This window comes from Lagopus leucura, unplaced genomic scaffold, assembly GCF_019238085.1.
Source record: "Lagopus leucura isolate 7727_CA_CO unplaced genomic scaffold, USGS_WTPT01 Super-Scaffold_100016, whole genome shotgun sequence".
Lineage (NCBI taxonomy): Eukaryota > Metazoa > Chordata > Aves > Galliformes > Phasianidae > Lagopus > Lagopus leucura.
In genome coordinates, this window is record NW_024962270.1 from 6,444,387 (window position 1) to 6,463,833 (window position 19,447).

The following is a 19,447-nucleotide window of genomic DNA, read 5'->3' on the forward strand; positions in this document are numbered from 1 at the left end:
CCTGAACAACATGGATAGGAGAGTTCCAATAATTGTGTAGGGATAAACTTACTGTTTCTAGCATAATTAACCGGTAACGGACTGGGCATATTACTTTAACTGAAAGCACAGTGCATTCAGAGGTACAATAACCTTACATACATTGTGTTAAAGATCTCTAAACACTATGGTAAAATCAAGATTTCAAAGCACTATTATCTTTTCTCCCCTTGCACCTCAAAGACTGAACCCCTTCTTATTTTCCTATACCTTTATACATCTCTCATTCACACCCTTTTCATTTTCATTCACTACCACTTCCGATTATTTTCAGGCTCTTTTCAGTTTCAGTAGTACATTTCCAAAGAAACAAATCTAAAAGTTTTACACAGCTCTTTTTCACAGCCTAAAATGACATAATATAATATTGATCCAGGAACACTGCTGCTGTCATGCAGCTGACACCATGATAAAGTAGTAAAAGTCATCAAGGGTATACCAAAAATTGCGTGGCAGCATGTCTGCAATGCAGCTGTGAAAGAACTGATGCAGCAAGAGATACAGATGGAGCCCGAGCCTTTGTTGGAAAATACAAGAAAAAAGTACTGATTACAAATATGTGACAATGTTAATATCCATTGTTGTATTTTTTTTCCCATCTTTCTTATTCTACTTTGCTCAGTTACCAACATACTACATAATTCTACCTGCTTAAAATGGAATTACGAGTTTGCCTTCCTCGTATTTCATTACAGCCAGTGAACCGGGCTACTCTTCTTCTCTACTAATTTACATTTTTAGGCCACGCTAAGACTGCATTTGGTTAAAATAAGAACATTTAGCTCCTATTTAGAAGAGATGTCAAATGTTACACTGAAAGATTTTTCACTGATATCACTTATGCTTCCCTGAAAGCAACAGACGCAGACCTGGTTGTGAGCAGGGACAAATAAACCAGGCCCAGGGAGAAAACAGGCACCTGAAGCTGCGTTCAGGCAGTCTCTGTAGACAATCACAGCTCAAATATTTTCGTTGCAGCCAATACCAATGGAAAGCACAGCCACAGGTGCCATCAGCCCAGACTGCAGGTCAGGCCACTCCACGATCTGCATGACCACTGTGGGTGATGCTGGCCACGGACTTCCAGCAGTTTGAGGAATTCGGTCTGCGTTTGAAAAAACCTCAAGGAATTACAGACAGACAGACAGCTGATATTTCAAACCACCATAGAGACAACAAAAACATCCCAAAGCTAGGTAAGGTTCAGGTTGCTATTAGACTTGCATCCTGTGTCGCATTATGGCCCTTCAGCACTGCCCAAAGGAGTGAATGTGTGAGCACTTACAGAGTCATTTCATAGCTCCTTCACTGAAAGGCTGACATAGCCATGCAGTCTTGAAAAAAAAAAAACACATCATTAAGAATAACGTGGATGGGCAAGGACTTAAGCTGAAGTCTGGCAAGACACGATGCAACAGATGTCAGATTAAGTTTCAGATCCAAGTATTAAAGAATCATTTCAGAGAACATGAAAAAAACATTCATTTGGTAGTATAATTCACACTAATACTGTGAAGTAAACAGAGAAGTTTTAAAAAAGTAAGTCAGAAGAGCTTTTGTACATCCTGTGATGCTGCTGCTGCACCAGCTCCATCCCCTCTCACCCCTGTGGCAGCGACAGGACAGCAGTGGTGGAACAGAACAAGCAGGAAACTCTGGGAAGTCCTTGCTGCAGCTCCGCTGCAAACTGCCAGAAGACAGAGTAGACAGTTCCAAGTAGGAACAGCTGTTATTTTCCAATTAAAAATCACAAGACCAAAATATTAATTTATTAAGCAAGCGTTCAGATCAAGCAGCCACAACTGCATTCCCTGGCTGTATATATTTTTAAGAGAGCCTAATGAGACGTTCCTGGCACAAACAACATGACAAAACAGTTTATCGTCTGTTGCTGATATGCAAACAATTCCATTCCATATTGTGAAATACTACCTCAGTATGTAACGAACTCAAAGATTTTCCTTTGGAGGGGAAAACAATCTTCACGCTTCTCCAAACGTTTTAGGTAGTGAAGTATTAGCTGAGCTAGACTTTGAGAAAGATTATCTTTTGCTATCATAGAAGCAAGTTAATGAAGTGACAATAACAAACTGATGTATCTGTCAAAGTTTATAGATAAGAATGTCAAGCTATAGGTTATCAGCCTACAGTACTGACACTGTTCATATATCATAGCCCCCCAACACACACTCTGTCAGCATTGTTTATTTTCAGTCAGGAGTTAAATAATGACCATGTACTAAAAACGCCTTTGGGAAACTGCTTTGTCTTACATACTGTTCACCTGTTTACTTCTGAGTAAGTTTTGAGTTGCTTTTGTTTAATTTTCTATTTGAACAGCTGGTATTTATCAACTTCAAATGGACTTCAAGTCAATGCACTGCAAAATTTTTACTGTATTTCTACACTTGCTAGACACAAGCTCGTAAAATGCTAATGAGCACACCTTAAGCACAGCATGCAATTTCAGAGGGACACAAAAGATACCTTCTGAAACTACATCAGTACCAGAGCAACACGAGAACATGAAGAATAGGTCTGCTTTGTTTTTTATTTTCAACTGTCCAGCAACAGAAGTAACCATTTTGTACTGTGCTCAGTAAATAACAGCATTTATTACTTCCCTTTTAACCCTCTGAATTTTCTTTACAATATTTAGACCCAACTATCCATAAAAATGTAGATGCTATGAAGTGATTGATTGTTGTTTTTTTTTTTTTCCCTGCTGCGTATTGCTTTGTAACAAAGGCTGACGAAGAAAAAAGTTGTTTAGTTAGAAGGAAGGGCTGCAAGGAAGACAAAGCTGCAAAACAAAACAAAACAACAACAACAAAAAAAACTTAAGGATATATCCATTTTTTCCCCCTCACATACGTAAAATTACTATTTAAATACTCCTATGGAAACTATTTCATAGAAAGCTGTATGACAAGAAACAAGTTAAATTACACACTAGAAAAATACATCAAAATGTGAATAAGGGAAAAAATGCCTAGATACAACTAGTAACAACGTGAAGGGTTTCCATCTATTTATTCTTTATTCTCTATATACAAGGCAAAGTTACTGAGAGACTATATTCTACCAGAAACCATGTTCTGGAACTGAGCTCCAAGTGATGTACCTGACTAAGTGAGACAAGAATGGAAAAATCATGAATTCATAATTCAAACAAGTTTCTATTACTTTTTCGGAACCATTGTCTCAGTAAGAATCTTGGGATGTAGGCTGAGAATTAACATCTTAAGTCTAAAAATCTTTCTTCTAATCACTGGACTACTTTTCCAACTACTTTTTTTTTTTTTTTTTTTTCCAAATTTTAATGACCTGAAATAAAAAAGGGAAGCTATTTAGTGAAGGGATTGGAGGAGAATGAACTATGAAGACAAAAATAAGAAGTTGCTAATGTCACTTTTTTCTTCCCTCAGCATTAAATTGAACCTTTTAGGTACAAAAGTAAAAGACCTGTGGCAAAGTTAGGCAGACCTGTGGTATGAAGCTTTTTATACCTCAATTTACCTGTAAAAGAGCAAACATGGCCTTTGAAAATAAAAAATTGATAAAAGTTAACTTGTCGCTCCTTAGTACTATTAAACAAGACTACAGATCCCAACTCTCTTGAACCCAACTTGCTAATAAGTAGAGCTCTACTGTCTTTTCTGATTGACAGCAGGAAAGACTAAAAGTTGTTTTTTTTTAAAGGATTGGTTCCTCATGAAGAACACAGATGTACCCAACCATCAGGTATCAAAATACACATTATTCATAAACAAAAGCTTTTCTTTTGTAGTTACTGAAATTACAAGCCAACAAAACATCATTTATCTGACAATATTCTGTTTAGCTAAGACACCAATAGGCAAGAAAACCCAGGGTGATTTATATTAGTCATGTTTTTAAGTGTAAACGTTACACAAAAGATATGGAACAGTCAGCTAAACAGCCCAGACTCAGTGCCACAGTCTCCACTCCAACTTGAACAGTGAATAAAAACTACCTAGTTGCTCAAAAAGGTTTTGATTGAAACCACTGTCACTTGAGCCACAAATTAGTGTTTACTGACAATACTTCAGTCATTTAAACTGTCTGATGGCTGTAAAAATCCCCGCAATGCTTGTGAATCTCCTTTGTAAGAACGAACGGAGCACGATGCTAGCAGGCCTCCTGAGCTTCGCATCAGAAACTTTTTCACAGGAGCCCAAGTCTATTGTGTACGATAAGCCAAGGGGTGCCGAAGGAGTTGGTTGCTATGGTGGCATCTCATAAATCATCAATTATTGTCTGCTATTATGGAGGTGACAGCCTCATAAAGAGATTTGCATTTTCGGCTAATTTTAAGATTTTTTCTGCAGACATCATTTGCTTTGTAAAAGAAATGTCATGACAACCATAGAACACTTAAGCTTGTTATCGGGTAGTCAGGCATTCTCTTGGCCCCGTCACTTTGGCATTTGAGCATCGCAGCCTCTTTTGCATTATTGAGTAGTTTATCTTTACAGTTCATAAATATATTTCTAAACACGGGGACGGCATAATAGCAGAATGGCGGCAAATGCAAGCAGGGCTCCTGGTTGCCACAGCAACCTAAACTGATCAATTCCCTGTCACCATTCTAAAAGAGGCACCACTCTCCTGCGGCCCCAAACACTAATTACAAATGCAGGCCCTTCGCTGGCATGTTCAGCTTACAGATTAAAGCAGTTCATGCCTAATTTATCATTTAACATGTCCTCCCACATTTGTAGTGCCGTGCAGAATGAATAATAACTTCACTTGTTTACAGCATTTTCAACTTAATTTCACTAATTAGTTTTGCAGTTGGAGGAATTTTCGAGGGCTGCTAACGCAGCCCCGCACACAGGCCCAGTGCAGGCTCTGTGCACAGGACGTGGCCAATCCACCCACGTGTGGCTGCCAAGCAGTAAGTTACACATGTAGGTTCCCTTTTTTCTTAAAAGTGGGCTTTTCAAACAGCTGTGATTGCTGAAGCAAAAATACTGTGCCTTTCTCTTGCAAATGGGCCCAAGTGATGACACTTCATTGGCCTCTGATGCTGCACTTCCCATCAAGCTTTATTGAGTACTTGAGATAAGACCCAGTTGTGGTCCCTAAAACTGAACAGAACTACACACGTACGCGTACGCATCCATGCTTTGTGTGTGCATGCACGAGTTTCAAGATAGCATTTACAGAATTCCAAGCACCACTCACTCCCCAGAGCTTCACGATGAGCATCCATGGTTCCCAAAATGATCCTTTTCCATTCTCTGCAGTCCCTAATAACAAGGCAGAAAATGAAGTCTCAAGTGAAGCCAGAACTTGTTGCACCCTAGAGAAAGAAACCTGCTTAAGAAATCCTGAAATGCAAGACTGGATTTTAGGAACATTCCCTGACCTTTTTGGTCCATATAACAGAATTCTAAGCTTGCATACTCAAAAATGTTTGAAATAGCAAAAAAGACAGGACCTGTAAAATTCCTCTCTAGCAATCTGAACAGTTTTGTGTTTGAGTGCTGCTGCTCCATGGAATTCAGGGAAAGGAAAGGGGTTTTTGGTTCCTCAGTAATATTTGCACTATCTGAGCCACAAAGGAGATCATCTGACAGCCTCTGCCCCAGGCAGCTCCTCCCTATCATCAGTTTTACAAAAGTGTTCCTTCCCAGAACTCCTGTTAATCAATGAGAATTATACATCCAACTAAGTTAAAACCCTTCAGTGGCTCTGGGGGGACTCGACAAGAGGGAGCGCCGGAGCACTTGCACCTGCCGTGCAGCTGCGGCCTCCGTGCTCCAGGGGCCCCAGTGCAGCCGGCAGCCTGCGCTCCCAGGTGCCATCAGCCATCCACGCCCACTCGATGGCCGTGCACAGCAGCACTTCTGCGCTTCCACCGTGCCAAGGCAAAGCTCCAGGCCCTTATTTCAAAGGGAAACATGGTCAGCTTGAAGCAAAGAAAATTCACCCGTGCACTGATCTGCGCTGTTGCTGATGAGAATGCTTGCTGAACAATGCATGGGCTGGAATATTAGTTTACATCACAGCAGTTTCTAATGAAACGCTGCTTCTGCCATCCACAGCTTTTTAGTCCCGTTTCACATATTCAAGTGACAGTTCCAAAGCATCATATTCTAATAAGAGAGCCAAGAGGCAGCGAGTGCAAGTATGCTTAGGCAACATGCTAGCGTAAGTAACGGCAAACCCAGAGCACTAGCATTTGCATCAGTGCAAACCAACACCAACTCTACAGTCTATATTCTATCTTACACTAGTAGTCCACATGACTTCACGTCCAGTTTTTTCATCTTTACTTATACACTCATACTGCTTTCCAGTCCTATCAAAACTGAACTTCTAACTATACACCAACTGCTATCTAAAAATGCAGTTCCTACATGACAACACACAATCCCCCCTGCTAGTCTCCTTAAAATGCTAATTCAAACTCATCTTTCAAACAATAACAAGAAAAAATGGACTATTCATCTGCACTTTTGAAGCCATCTACTATTGTCAGCCATTGACCACAGAACTGTACAGCCCGGGCAACAAGACTGTTATCCAGGCAGGTTCTGAAGAGCCCTGGGCTCTCAAGTAATAAAAGGCAAACAGCTACTGACTGTACATGGGCTTGGTCATAGCTGGTTTTGCCTTCCAGCCGCTAAGTAGTCTGATTCTTAGGAAATCTGTGTTTAAGACATGCAATACGTTGTGCACTACTAAGCGTTAGTGGGATAAGAGCAATGTGTATTACCAATAATCACTCCATTTTTATAAAACGATTATGATAATTGCTCATGATTGGCCTTTTATGATTGCATACTCATTCACAAGCTTGCTTCTCATTCCTGTTGAATGCATAAAGCTGCTGCATTCAGTGTTGACAGAAAGGTGGGCTCATTTGACTACTTAAGGTAGAAGCTGTTCAAGTCTTGCAGTACTTAACATTTCTGTCCATTTAACAATATGTTTGCTAAGACACAATATGTTTTTTATTACATTCTCATCCTTACTGTTCCTGTTATTTAATAAAATACAGACTGCATCACCTGTACAAAACCTCAGCACCAAATACTGACCAGATTAACAGAGATGCTAGTCCAGTCACTTTATGTTTGTTTTGCCTGGCAAGCTGCATGTTTAATGGAAGATGGTATACTGTGAGTGATGGAATGCACCAAGGATGTACATTGACTATAGAATCTCTCCAGAGAGTTAATACAGTACCTTCACATTATTAAATGCAACATGCAGAGCATTACATTATTATGCTACACATGGCTAAGGAATTTTAGTATTCACAGGATTATGGTAATTAAGTCTTCCTTCACTTTGGGTGATGTGACACTTGCTTGACTATAATGTCACTCCACTTAAAGTCTGTGTAAACAACATTATCTTAGTCACTCTGCATTACATTTCCAACTGTGAGCAAAATTACAAGGTCAGAGTGGACAAGAATGTAGGTAATCCCAAGGAAACATCATGTAAATGACTAGCTCAAGGTTCAAGCTGGGTTTTCAAGGGTGGTAAAAGGCTTATGTACTACACCAATGTTTAGTATTGTTTCGTAGAAGCTATTACTAGCAAAATGCATTTCTATTTGTAGGGACATTCAGTCGGTCAGAACATGCAAACTTTTTCTTTTGCCAGCAACAACTCAGCGAAGAGCTGATTCTGTAAGAGGAATAAAAACCTACACGAATCTAGTAGGTTAATTAAATCTGTAGGTGATAGATGGTAACAAAGAAATATATAATTCAGTGCCATCCTTAACATTACATAATAAAATCTCCATTAAGACATCAGTAAGGCAGCTTGAAAAAAATATTAATCTTGTTGTTAAGACCAATTTGTTTAATTCACTTAGCTGAATTTGTTTTAGCTTTAAATATCAAACAGGAAAGCATTTACAGTCCTTTTTGTCCTTTTAACTGTCAAACAGAAGTGCAACTGAACCTCTTTTTACCCTTACAGATATAAACTGCGCACACAGACATTTCTCAGCCTATGCAGGTCTTGGAAAGAACGCCACTGAAGGGCAAAATTATGCATCACGTGGCAAGGCCAGTTAAGCTATTAGTGAAGTTAGTCACAGGAGCTTCCCTTTATACCAGCGCTTGGTGATTTCTCAGTCCAAGAGTTAGAACGCTTCTCAGTACTGAGTTGGGCAACCAGACCAGATGAAACAGTCGCTATCTTAGCAGTAACAGTACCTTACAAGTCCATTAGCTATAAAGGATTCAAGATGCACCACTAGTAAAACAAAACCAGCTAGACAGAAAAAGCCTTGTTAGCAGTTAGACACTGCCTAGAGTTTCTCAAACACGGTGAGTATGTAACCAATCAAGCCCACATACTCGGAGGCCTAACAAAAAAATCAGGCTGAGCTGGGATTCAGCTAGCCACATCAATAAGAGCGCTGCAATAATCTCTGGGAATTCCACCTGCGGTGAAGTGGCATCCAGGGAAATGTCACTGACACATCACATACTCTGAAATGTCATTTCAGTCATTTCTATCTTAAACAGTAGCTGTGGGAAATTTAATTAATGACAAAACTGCACTGTTTCAAGTTCTGTCAGGTAGGAATTATGTTCACAAGTTCACTGATAAAAACAGGCCTTTGCCAAAAAAGCTAAAGGAATAAAATCTGTCTGCACTGGCTTTCAACTTGGTACCGTTCAGAATGTGGATTGCAATGAAGACCCACAGACATCCTCTAGGCTCATGCCTCATTTTGTGCTGCAGACTCTTAAGCTCAGGTGGAAATATAAGACAAAGTGCATTACCTGATCAGTGGCCACTCAGCCCACATTCTTCTTCCACAGGTAAAATTAGAAACATCTTCATTTTTTAACAACAAACTAAGGAAGAAAATGCACAATTGTTACCTACTTACCAGACAATCATTAAAGATAAAACAACTGTTAATAACCATTAGCCCTTTAAACACAAATTGCATTGGTTCAAAAGCATTACAAAACACCTGGTAACTTTGTTCAGTATGAAGGCCGTAAGACTTCCAATGGCTTTAAATATGGATGGAACAGAGGGGCTGACAGCCTGATCCACAAGTTGGACTGTCCTGGTGACTTGAGAGCCCTCTGCAACACTGGAAAAGTGCAAAAGATGCCCTCAATGTCTGTCATCTTCATAGAATTCAGTCTCTGTAGCCTACCGTAATTTGTTACTGAGAGTAGATGACTCCACACCTGAAATACTTCTGTATTAATTTACTCATCATACTTGTCATTTCTGTTGCATGTTAATGGTACTTACCACATATTACAAAGTATTCTTACTACAGGATTTAACAGAAAAATAATAAATAAAAACCAAGGCATATAACATTACTTATATAAACAGGCAAAATACAGAGATCGTTGACTTGGTGTCTACTTTGGCAGTAACTGAATTCAATTTAATGACTTATGGTTCTTATTTAGTGAGGGTTGCCTGTCATGTATGACTCTGAGACTTCTTTCATACGTTTTCTTTGAAAAGTAAAGGTTTTCTGTATGAGATTGGAATTTAATTGTTTCCTTTTTAGACAAATATGCTTTTGGATAGACGCTGATGGAAAGGGCAATGGCATGTCAAAAGGGCAGCGGTACAGTGAGATTATGTGCTGAGGTCTAGGGCAGGACAGGCAAACAAGGTGGTGGGGGGGTCTCGGATCACTTGAGCAGATCCTTATAAATAAAATCTCAGACAACAGGCTTTGTTTACCCTGTATAAATGCATATCACCAGGTCAAATCAACTTCTGTTATGTTAACTACTTACGTTACTATCTTATTAACAAATATGCCTGATAGCATAGCAGTATTCCCATCTGATTGCATCTGGAATGCTTTTTTTTTTTTTCCCCTTAAAGAATAAGTAATTACGAATGAGATGTCCTTCATCTTGAAGGAATGACCTGTCCTAATTTGGGAAAAAAAAGAAAGAACCACAGCGACAGTAAGCTTTGTGTGGTAAAAGTCAGCAGTGCTTGTATCTCATGGCAAAGAAACTAGAGAAGAAATTGTCAGTGCTAAACATGCAAAGAATGTCCTACTTTGAAGAACACTGCACTATTAGGCATCAGACATTTCAAATTTCAGTTTCCAAAACATTTGTTAGGCTATTCAGAAGAAAAAATATTTAAACCTCTTTTTTGAATTGATGGCACTTTCTCTAGCCCAAAAGAGAAGATAAAAATTGTTACTAAATAAAGCTGACACAGAAAAACACACAAAAACTTGCAATTCTTTCACCAAAACTCACCCTCAAAATAAGAGCTGTTGTCACTCCCCACTGCTCACCCTATACAAGCAAGAGTATACCAAAGGAAGAGCAGGTAAAGATTCCTTTGGAAAAAGAAAAAGCAAAACGATCATTTCTCACACAGAAGATCTGCACCAATGTATTCCAGAGCCCCACCAAAATGATTCATTTTGGAATATTTGACAAATGCTGCTATGACAGGTAAACAAACAGGTCTTTAAAAAAAACAAAACATATATGCATGTCACTCTGAAAGTAATGCCTCCTACTTATCTCCACAGTAATTACAACAGAAACAAAGAGCACAATAACACTGTTTGTAAGAGCCAATTCTCAGCTACAAAACACTACTTTTCAATGCACCATGAGATGTGCATTTTCACCAGTGACGAAGAATAAGTGCCTGCAGGCCACACTGAGACACATCCACACCAGTGGAGGTGACCCACTGTCACCACTGCTGAAACACACCACCCCCTGGCTCACACTGCTACATCCACTGCTTGGTCTCCATAAATGTTTATAGCAAGAGTCAATGAATGTCAACGGGTGCCATTTTTTCCTGCACAGAGGAATTCAATGACACACCTCTGCTCTGTGGTGCACTTCCATGTCAGACACCATTCTGTCAGACTGCCCCACTGCTGCTGTCACACAGCAACAAAATGTCATGGGATACCAGTGGGAAGGTCTGACTGCTGCAGCCATCCCACCAATGTCTGTATCTGACCTCATGGGACCTCATATCTGACCTCATATTACAGGAGAAGTATAACTAAGATGTATTAATACACTTCAAACTGTCTGATGCATGACACGTTAATGAACAAATGTGACATCTGAAAACAAGCAAGTCCTACTAAGATTATACCCCTCTACACTGTCTGCCCAGCTCTCTGCAATACAACAGAAACCTACTCTCATGGCATTTAGCATCTACATTTCCAGTGGATTAAGATATTTAAAGATTAATTCTCTGCAATGTTAACCTCCTAGCAGGGGCAGTTCTCTCATCATTAGAGTTATTCAAAATCCGTTTTATGCCAAGTAAGTTGCTCTACAAACACAACAGTTGGGACTGACAGCAGTTTCTACTTTTCAAAAAGCTTCAAACTCGCTTCCAAATCCTGTTACATCTAATGATATTCCTTTTCACCCTCTACAGCCACTCATCACCCACTAGCTCACTATTTCTTGAACTGCATTACTTGATTTTTCCTTCCCCTGAGTTTACTCTTACTTAAATAGTGTAGAGAATCACTAAATTTATTCTTCAATTTTCTAACTGATTTTATCACATCAGCAACATCATCAATTTTACTTTGTCTTCATGTATGTTTTTTAACACTTTTCATTTTAGTTGAATTAATGAATTTTTTAAAAGCAGTACATTTTTCACAACATCCTCATTAAAACAAGATTTGCAAGCAGGCTTTACTGGTTCCAGAAAAAAAATAGATAACTCTTTCTCCATCTTCTACTCTTCAATATGATTTAGGTTCTTCTTTCAAAGAACTTCTGTTGTAGAACTATAAAAACCAGGAAAATATTCAAATTCTGGAGTGGCCCAAGCTTAAAGTCATAATATACAAAATCAGAACTTCTCCACTATGCTGTGATTCTTAACTGCTTCTATTCTGCATTTCTAAATTATTCAGGGACTACATTCTGCAAATGCATCTGTGTGAGTGTGAGTCAGCTCCATTCATTTTATTCTTGCGTATGTAGTACATCCCTGGTGGTTGCCTAATGAAAGTGATGCTAAGGCAGAAAATCACGACTCAACACAGCTCATTTTAATAAGAAAGTCTGGTGGGTTTGAATAATACCTTTTAACTTCTTTTCTTTATTATTTTAAATCCGATCCACTTCTGAGGCAAAGTCAATTTAATAGTTTCCAGCATTAAGACTGTTAAGCTCTACTTAATGATTTTCCAATTTCTGTTCCTGAATCACATAGGAAATACATAAACACGTTGGAAGTCAGAAGAAGGGCAGTAAGTCCAGAAATGTAGCTAACCAATGTAACTTGAAGATCATAAACCAAACCAGAAAAAACAAAAGAATTTGCAGTGACTGAAACAACATTAAACCTAAATAAAAAAATCCACGCTCATTATTCAGGCTGTTACACAAATCCATACAGATCTGTAAGCATCTGTGTATTGCTCTGATGGCCAAGTTTTAGCTGCTGCACTGCTGAATTTACCAGCTTGGTCTTTTAAGTAGTTTAAGGGTGGTCACAACTTGTTCCTATTTCTCTTGGAAGCAGTGTGCATAGCTTTGGATCACAGACAGAAGTAACAAACATTCAAATAACCCAAATACATGCTTGTTCCCTTCACACTCCATGGAATGACATGGGGTGGATATAATAACTATAAGCAGTTCATCATTAGAACAGTACACAGTCATTTCAGTGGTTTGCACAGACAAACCAGAGGTGTTTACTGACTTCACTGCAGACATCAATAGGCAATTTTCTTTATCTCCAATTCTACAGATCTTTACAATTCTTGCAAATCTCATTTCACTCTAAGATTGGCAGCTAAACTCTCCAATTTGCAATGCTTTGTCACTGGAAAATACATGAAAACTTCCTTTATTGTAGCAGTACACATTTTTAACAGACATTTAAATTCAGTTAACATAACCTTAGAAGGGTATCTGTTCTCTGATTTTCTGCAAGAATACAGTACCCAGAACTGAAAACTGAAAATATTTCCAATGCTTTTTCACAGAATTGCTGCTGTTCGCCTTCATCACATGATGACCTCATTTTAACCAGCTCAGATAAGTTCTGCTTCTCCTTAAGAATACTTCACTATTGTCCACAAAAATACATTCTGATAATGAGTTATTTATTTCTCTATTAGTATTAATATACTGCAGCTACTGATAACAAAAGTTGTTGATGTACTCCTACAAGAAAGCCAAAAATGATGTGAAAGGAATCTAGAGACTCTTAATGCAAATAATGCTTATACCAAGCATGCAAAGGCTTCAAAAAGCCTAATGATTTTCTCAGATGTGCTGTAACAACAAAGAATCTCATGGTTCACTGTCAAATGTCTGCTAGAAGCCAATGTTCATCACAACTAAAATGACTTGTTCATCATAGATTCCATCAATAATTGTTTCAGTATGTGAATGTGATCAATGTAGCTCTCATCAAGTATAAATCAAGATATGTATTTCCTAATGGGACCTTCAACATTCTCATGGATCCTATTCAATAGCACAATTCAATCAATACAGCAGCCCAAGTGATCAGACATCTTTCTCAAAATGGCAGTTACTTACAAGTACAAAACAATAAAAATATCCTAATGTTCTTAGCATGCATTTCACTCATTTGGTGGCATACTGAAAGAGGGACCATTGTGTAGCACTGGACTGCATCAGACCAGCACTTAAAAGCTGCACAATGAAAATGTAAGAGTTTAAATTATTATATCTAAACAGCAATGTCAGTGGCAAAACTGTAATGGATCGAGACTACAAGATACAGCATTTATCAAAGAGAAAGGGAAATACCAAGTGATCTGCTCAGAGCTGCGCATTTCCTAGAAAATTGATTTCATTTCTAAAAGTTGACAGCAAACCTAAGTACATTCAGGTGGGTTTTCTTTTTTTCTTTTTTTTTTGTGTCACTGTGGCTGAGCAAAGCCTGTCAAAACTAAAGACTAAAAAAGCAACAGCATTTCTGCCTCCCTTTTATCAGTTTCTTGTTTTCAGTAAGTACTTTAAAACATGGTTCTTGGAATATCTGTGACAGATGGGTGCAGACTGACCAGCACCTCTGCATCTTACCAAGGTTGTTTCCTTTGGTAAATCACAAAATATGTTTCTTACATATGAAAAATTTTAAACTCTCAGTCTAGACCTTTAAATGATAAACACAAGGCCATAAAATTATCTTATGCTCTTAGTTATAACCGTTTGCAATGATTCTTGGATTTTACCAAACTGCTTTTTATGCTTTTTTTGCATCTAAATAAAACTAAAATATTATATGATTGGACAAATAATTTTTGAATAGCATAATTTTAAGACTGATCTAGTTATATCATCTCTTTTTAAGAGCATGTTTACATGACAATTGATTGCTCTATCTTGGTAATTCCGGATGAGTTTTATGCTAAGATAACACTGCAAAGCTTTCCACCAAGTCTGGTTCATTTGCCAATGCTTTTTCAGATGAAAAATTCTGTCTTACTCAGCAGACAGGCAATGTGGGTATTGCAACACGAGCAGCAAAGGAGGCAAGGCTCAGAACCCAGACTAATAAGCTGTGATCTTGAAACCTACGTGTGAAGACCATGTATGCATGCTGCAGATGGTTTACCAGAATTAAATGTTCTTCTTATCCGCTGATCTCTGATGCGGCCAGGCATTTACACAATACACTTACATGCACACACAGTGTTGATGATCAGCATTTCATAACAATGACAGAATAGAGATCTTTAAGATCCATCAAGCCTTCTCAATTTGGAGGGTTTCCTCTAGTTACAGATACGAATCTACAAACCCCAAATAAATTTATTTAGGTATCAAGTAAAAGCCAAGCTGCTCAGCCATGACAAAATGACAAAGCTGTAACTTCTCATGGTGGTATTATCTACGTAACCAAATCCTGCAACTTTTTAGAAAAACTCCACATCTCTTGGAAGTTTTTTGTTCTGTCCCCACTGTGTGGGCATCCTTCGAAAGGCTGAGCAACATTATAACTGAAGGCACATTCAGAAGAGTTGCTGCAACACCCCCCCTTACAATCTATGAGATCGTTAGAATATTGAACAGTAATTTCAGATTTTTCCCTGATGTTCATTAAAACATTTTTTTTTTCTAAACTTACCAGTCAACTAGGAAAAGTAGAACCCTAAAAGCCTTCCTTCTTTTGTCTGTTAAACCCTCTGCTTAAAAGAAAAAGGACAAAGAAGCAAGTGCAAGAGGTTGCTGAGTTACTTGCTCAACTGACATAGTTCTCTTTTCATAATAATTTCTGATATAAAAGAAATAGAGTTATATATTGATATATAATTCAGGAGATTTTATATTTTTCAATTAAATGCCTTTCAACCTTTGCTCTTTAAAGGTTATAGAAATTCATGATTTTAGCCTCCCTTCAGAGATCCTATCTTTAGTCATAAGGTCAATCAAATTCCCCTTTTCAAATGTTACATCTTTAAACAATATGGTAACCAGAACAAAAACAATATCTTAAGTGAGGTCAGAAGATTTCCTAACCCTCACATATATTCCTAATATTCTTACTCTATTACTGATAAATGTGCCTTTCTTCCTATTTTTCCTCTCTTACATATCATCTGTGTTTTCAGCAATTTTACTGACTGCACAAACCCCTACAAAAGGTTTGTAATTAGAAATACATCCAAATTACTTCAGCTCTTTCTGGAGCTGCTACTTTGCTGTAACAACTTGCAGACCCACCTGTCTTGCTTTACCCTATAACTATGGCTAATGAGGTACCACGTGGCTTGATGTTTCAAAGCTATCTTCAATTTATTTTCAGAAGGATACTTCCAGGTGAATTAAACTAAAAATGCTGTAAACTTCACTTGAGTTGCACTTGCAATGATTTCTGTGTTGCATATACCACAGAATCTAGAAATATTAAATGTTGTATAACTTTTAAAAATTTTTCATATTGCTGTGAAGAACAGAAAACTAGAATGCAAGCATTTATATAAACTGAATTTAAAAACCATCTGAAAAAAATTACCTGAAATAAAATTTCCTTTCTCACCTTCTGATTTTAATTCAGTTAGAAGTAAACTCCTACGTCTTCAAAATTCTTAAAATATATATATATATGTATATAGGCAACAATTTACAGCTTAAGGAATCCATATTCTGAAGAGAAGGTTGTGGAGAGACTTCACTGCAGACTTCCAGTACTCAAAGGGGTGAGAACAGGAGGAAGACCGACTTTTTTCTGTGGGTAGTTAGTGATCGGAGTAGGAGGAATTTTATACTAGCTTTAAACTAAAAGACTGGAGATTCAGATTTTAGGAAGACACTTTACTCGGAGGGTGGCACTGGAACAGGTTGCCCAGAGAGCTGTGGGTGCCCCAGCCCTGGAGGTGTTGGAGGCCAGGTTGAATGGGGCCCTGGGCAGCCCAGGCCGATGGGGGGCAGCCAGCCCATGGCAGCGGGTTGCCGATGGATGGGCTTCAAGATCCCTTCCAACCAAAGCCATGCTATGATTCCATGCTCATATACAACCAAGTCCCACCGTGGTTACTACCACAAACATTCAATGAGAATCTGAGACAGAAGAATGCAAGGTCAGTTTAGAGAAGTTACAACACAACAAGCTGCAGTGCAGAAGTACAACATTTAACCAAAGATTTTTCTGAAAGATTTTTCTTTTAAAACAGCAACCTACATTCCAAAGGCTGCTCAGTTTTCTAGCTTTACCAAGTTAGTTCATTGCACAATACAAGCAGCTTCAGCAGTGTTCCCTCTTTCACCACCCCCTACCCACAGGACAAAGGTTTATATTAAACCTAATTCCTTCCCAGAGAATGACTGTTGGTTGGGCTGTCCAGTTCAAACACATTAATGCAATAATAATTTAATTACTGGTATTACAAGGTTAGTGCTGGTTGTGGGTTTTGGCCGTCTCAAAACAATGACTCACCAAACTGTGCCGTTAAAGAAAAACACTTCTCCCCCATGTTCTCCACAAGCTAAAGAAGCTTTGCTGCCAATGGTCCCTCCTATACTACTGATGTCAAATTTTCTAATCTGGTTAGCATATTTTGCTGTCAGGGTCAAGAGAAACCATCTGGACCATTTTGCTACATATTCTTTCCTGGCCAAATGTAGTTTTTACTGTAATTTGCCTCATTTCCTCCTCATACGACAACAGAATGCTGCTCATGTGCATACGTGAGTGACCTGACAGACCAAATGCCTCCAAAGTGCCTCACCACATCTGATTTGTTTCCACATCACTAGTTTCTTCTTCCACGTCATCTTATAACTGCGATATTGGAACTGTCTGCTACAAATGTCATTCCATCAATGTCCCGTAATTGATAACTGATCACTTGGAAGTTCATTCGTTTTTAGCAAACAATTAGTTGATTTTTCAGCCACAGAAATAACAGAATAACATAAAGTCCTGAGTTTTCTTCACTTCGCTTACAGTAACTTTTCAATATCTCTTTTTTCAACCGTAGCAATTCAGAAAGAGTCTCTTGCAGACTATAATTCAATGACTTCACTGAACGCTGTAGGTCCACTGCTTTATTCACCTGTATGATTATACGGACAGTTATATACATCTGTGAAGCTACCGTAACCAAATAGTCTGAACAGTACAAACAGACCCTCAGACTACAAATAAATAGAACATATTCCACTGTAACTCTAGGCTATTTCTCACCAGCAAGCCTAAGCACCCTTTGAAACTCCATTACGTGTTTAACCGAGTAGAAGAAATGAAAGCCAAGGTACAGTATCAAGGAAAGCCAGGTTTCATACTCCTCCCGCATCTTTTTCTGTACACTTTCGTCAATTCAGTGACTCCCAGTTCTTCCAAGACTCCTTCTGTCACCATTTGTCATTAGCTGCCAGATTCACTAATCACACGGCTGTTTATTTCTCAGATGCTCTTTTAGTTTTGCACTAAGTCAGTTTATGTTCCTCATAATTAATTTAAAATGCCCTTTTTGTCAAGTAGTTCAGTAATCCAAACTTTCCAATTTCTAAAAGTAATTTAATTCCACTAAATATCACCTAATGTACACAAGCAGCTCAAATACTGACATTATTCATACCACATTACTCTGCACTGTCAGGTATCAGTTTTGAGTTTAAAAGATTACACCCTAAATCCAATTTCTCTTGGGTTTCCTGTCTTGGTTAGTTATAGCTGTTCTTTTCATGAAAGGCCATTTGTCAGAGCAGACTTCAACCTTCTTCACTTTAATCCTGCTCTTCAGGTGAATACAAGATACCACAGAAGCAGTCAAACCAGAGACTAAATAGAAAATACCGCAGAAGCAGCTGTGGTATGGGACAAGCTTCCATACAACACAGCAGTGATCTGCCTCAACTCCAGGCTTTCAAGAGAGCACCACACAACTTTGGCAGCTCAGCTCCAGGAGCTCCTCATTGCAAACACATGGTCCAAAAACGCAAAATGTGGCAATGTGTTCAGGGAGAGAAAGGGAAGAGGATGGAAATGTGATTTCAAGACTTGAATTCAGCAAATTTATTTTCCTATCTTTCTACAGATTTCAACTGCTGCTGTTCCCCTTCATGCACAACATATTAAGGATATTTACTGCTATTCTGCCTTGCACTGTCTACACAGTCTCTTTACTGCTTGAGAAATACTCAAGTATTTCTGTGATTCCTTATATTTTCCTTCCTTCAACTACTTTAAACATTACTCTTACAATATTAGCTTATTTCTCATTCAAGGTGAAGATTACACACAAAGCATGTCCTGGCTCTCCTTTTTCTCATTAAAACCCTGCCCCAAAGCAGACTGAGGGTTTAGCTCCTTCCATCAACCCCCTGCCCTGCTGTTCAGCCCTACAACATCACCCCTGACAACCTCAGCTGCTTCACTGCTTCTGCACGTTTCCATGTACAATGCTTACCCAAAGCAGTCTGCATTCACATTTTAAACCCTGAAGTCATACTATTCATTACAAGTCACTTTCTAATAATCAGATTTAAATATTCTCAGATGTATTTTTCAGTCTACTGTGTCATCCTGGACTGTAACTTGTTCAGAAAAGCCAAAAGAAAACTTAAAAGTATCAGGAAAAAAAAAAAAAAAAAAAACCAAAAAAACTGGCTTTTTCACAAATCCATATATATATATATTTACCCTCAGTCAGAACCACAGTCTTCCACAACCTGCGCCCCATACAACTGAAAAGACAACAGCCATACAAACAACAGAGTAAGATACCTGCCACCCAATTCTAGGCCATGTAAAGGCACAGCTGGGCCATATGGCACATTTCTATTAGAACCATATATTAACAATATTATCACAATATAAACAATATAGGGGGTCCATTCACATCTGGTAGCACATCCAAATTCAATTAACTGCAGGTCCAATGTTTAAAAAAAAAAATCACCTGCTG

General features: G+C 38.4%; 1 protein-coding gene across 4 annotated transcripts in view; it reads right to left on the reverse strand.

Annotated features, from left to right (window-relative positions):
• DACH2 (dachshund family transcription factor 2) overlaps positions 1–19,447 on the reverse strand; it is a 262,986-nt gene that overhangs the window by 171,436 nt on the left and 72,103 nt on the right. For 2 of the 4 annotated variants that reach the window (XM_042876477.1, XM_042876478.1), the window contains exon 2: positions 8,826–8,900. The exons of the other annotated variants lie outside the window; for them this stretch is intronic. In XM_042876477.1, the coding sequence (XP_042732411.1) occupies positions 8,826–8,900 (75 nt within the window). The remainder of the gene's footprint in view (positions 1–8,825; positions 8,901–19,447) is intronic. 4 annotated transcript variants of the gene reach the window in all.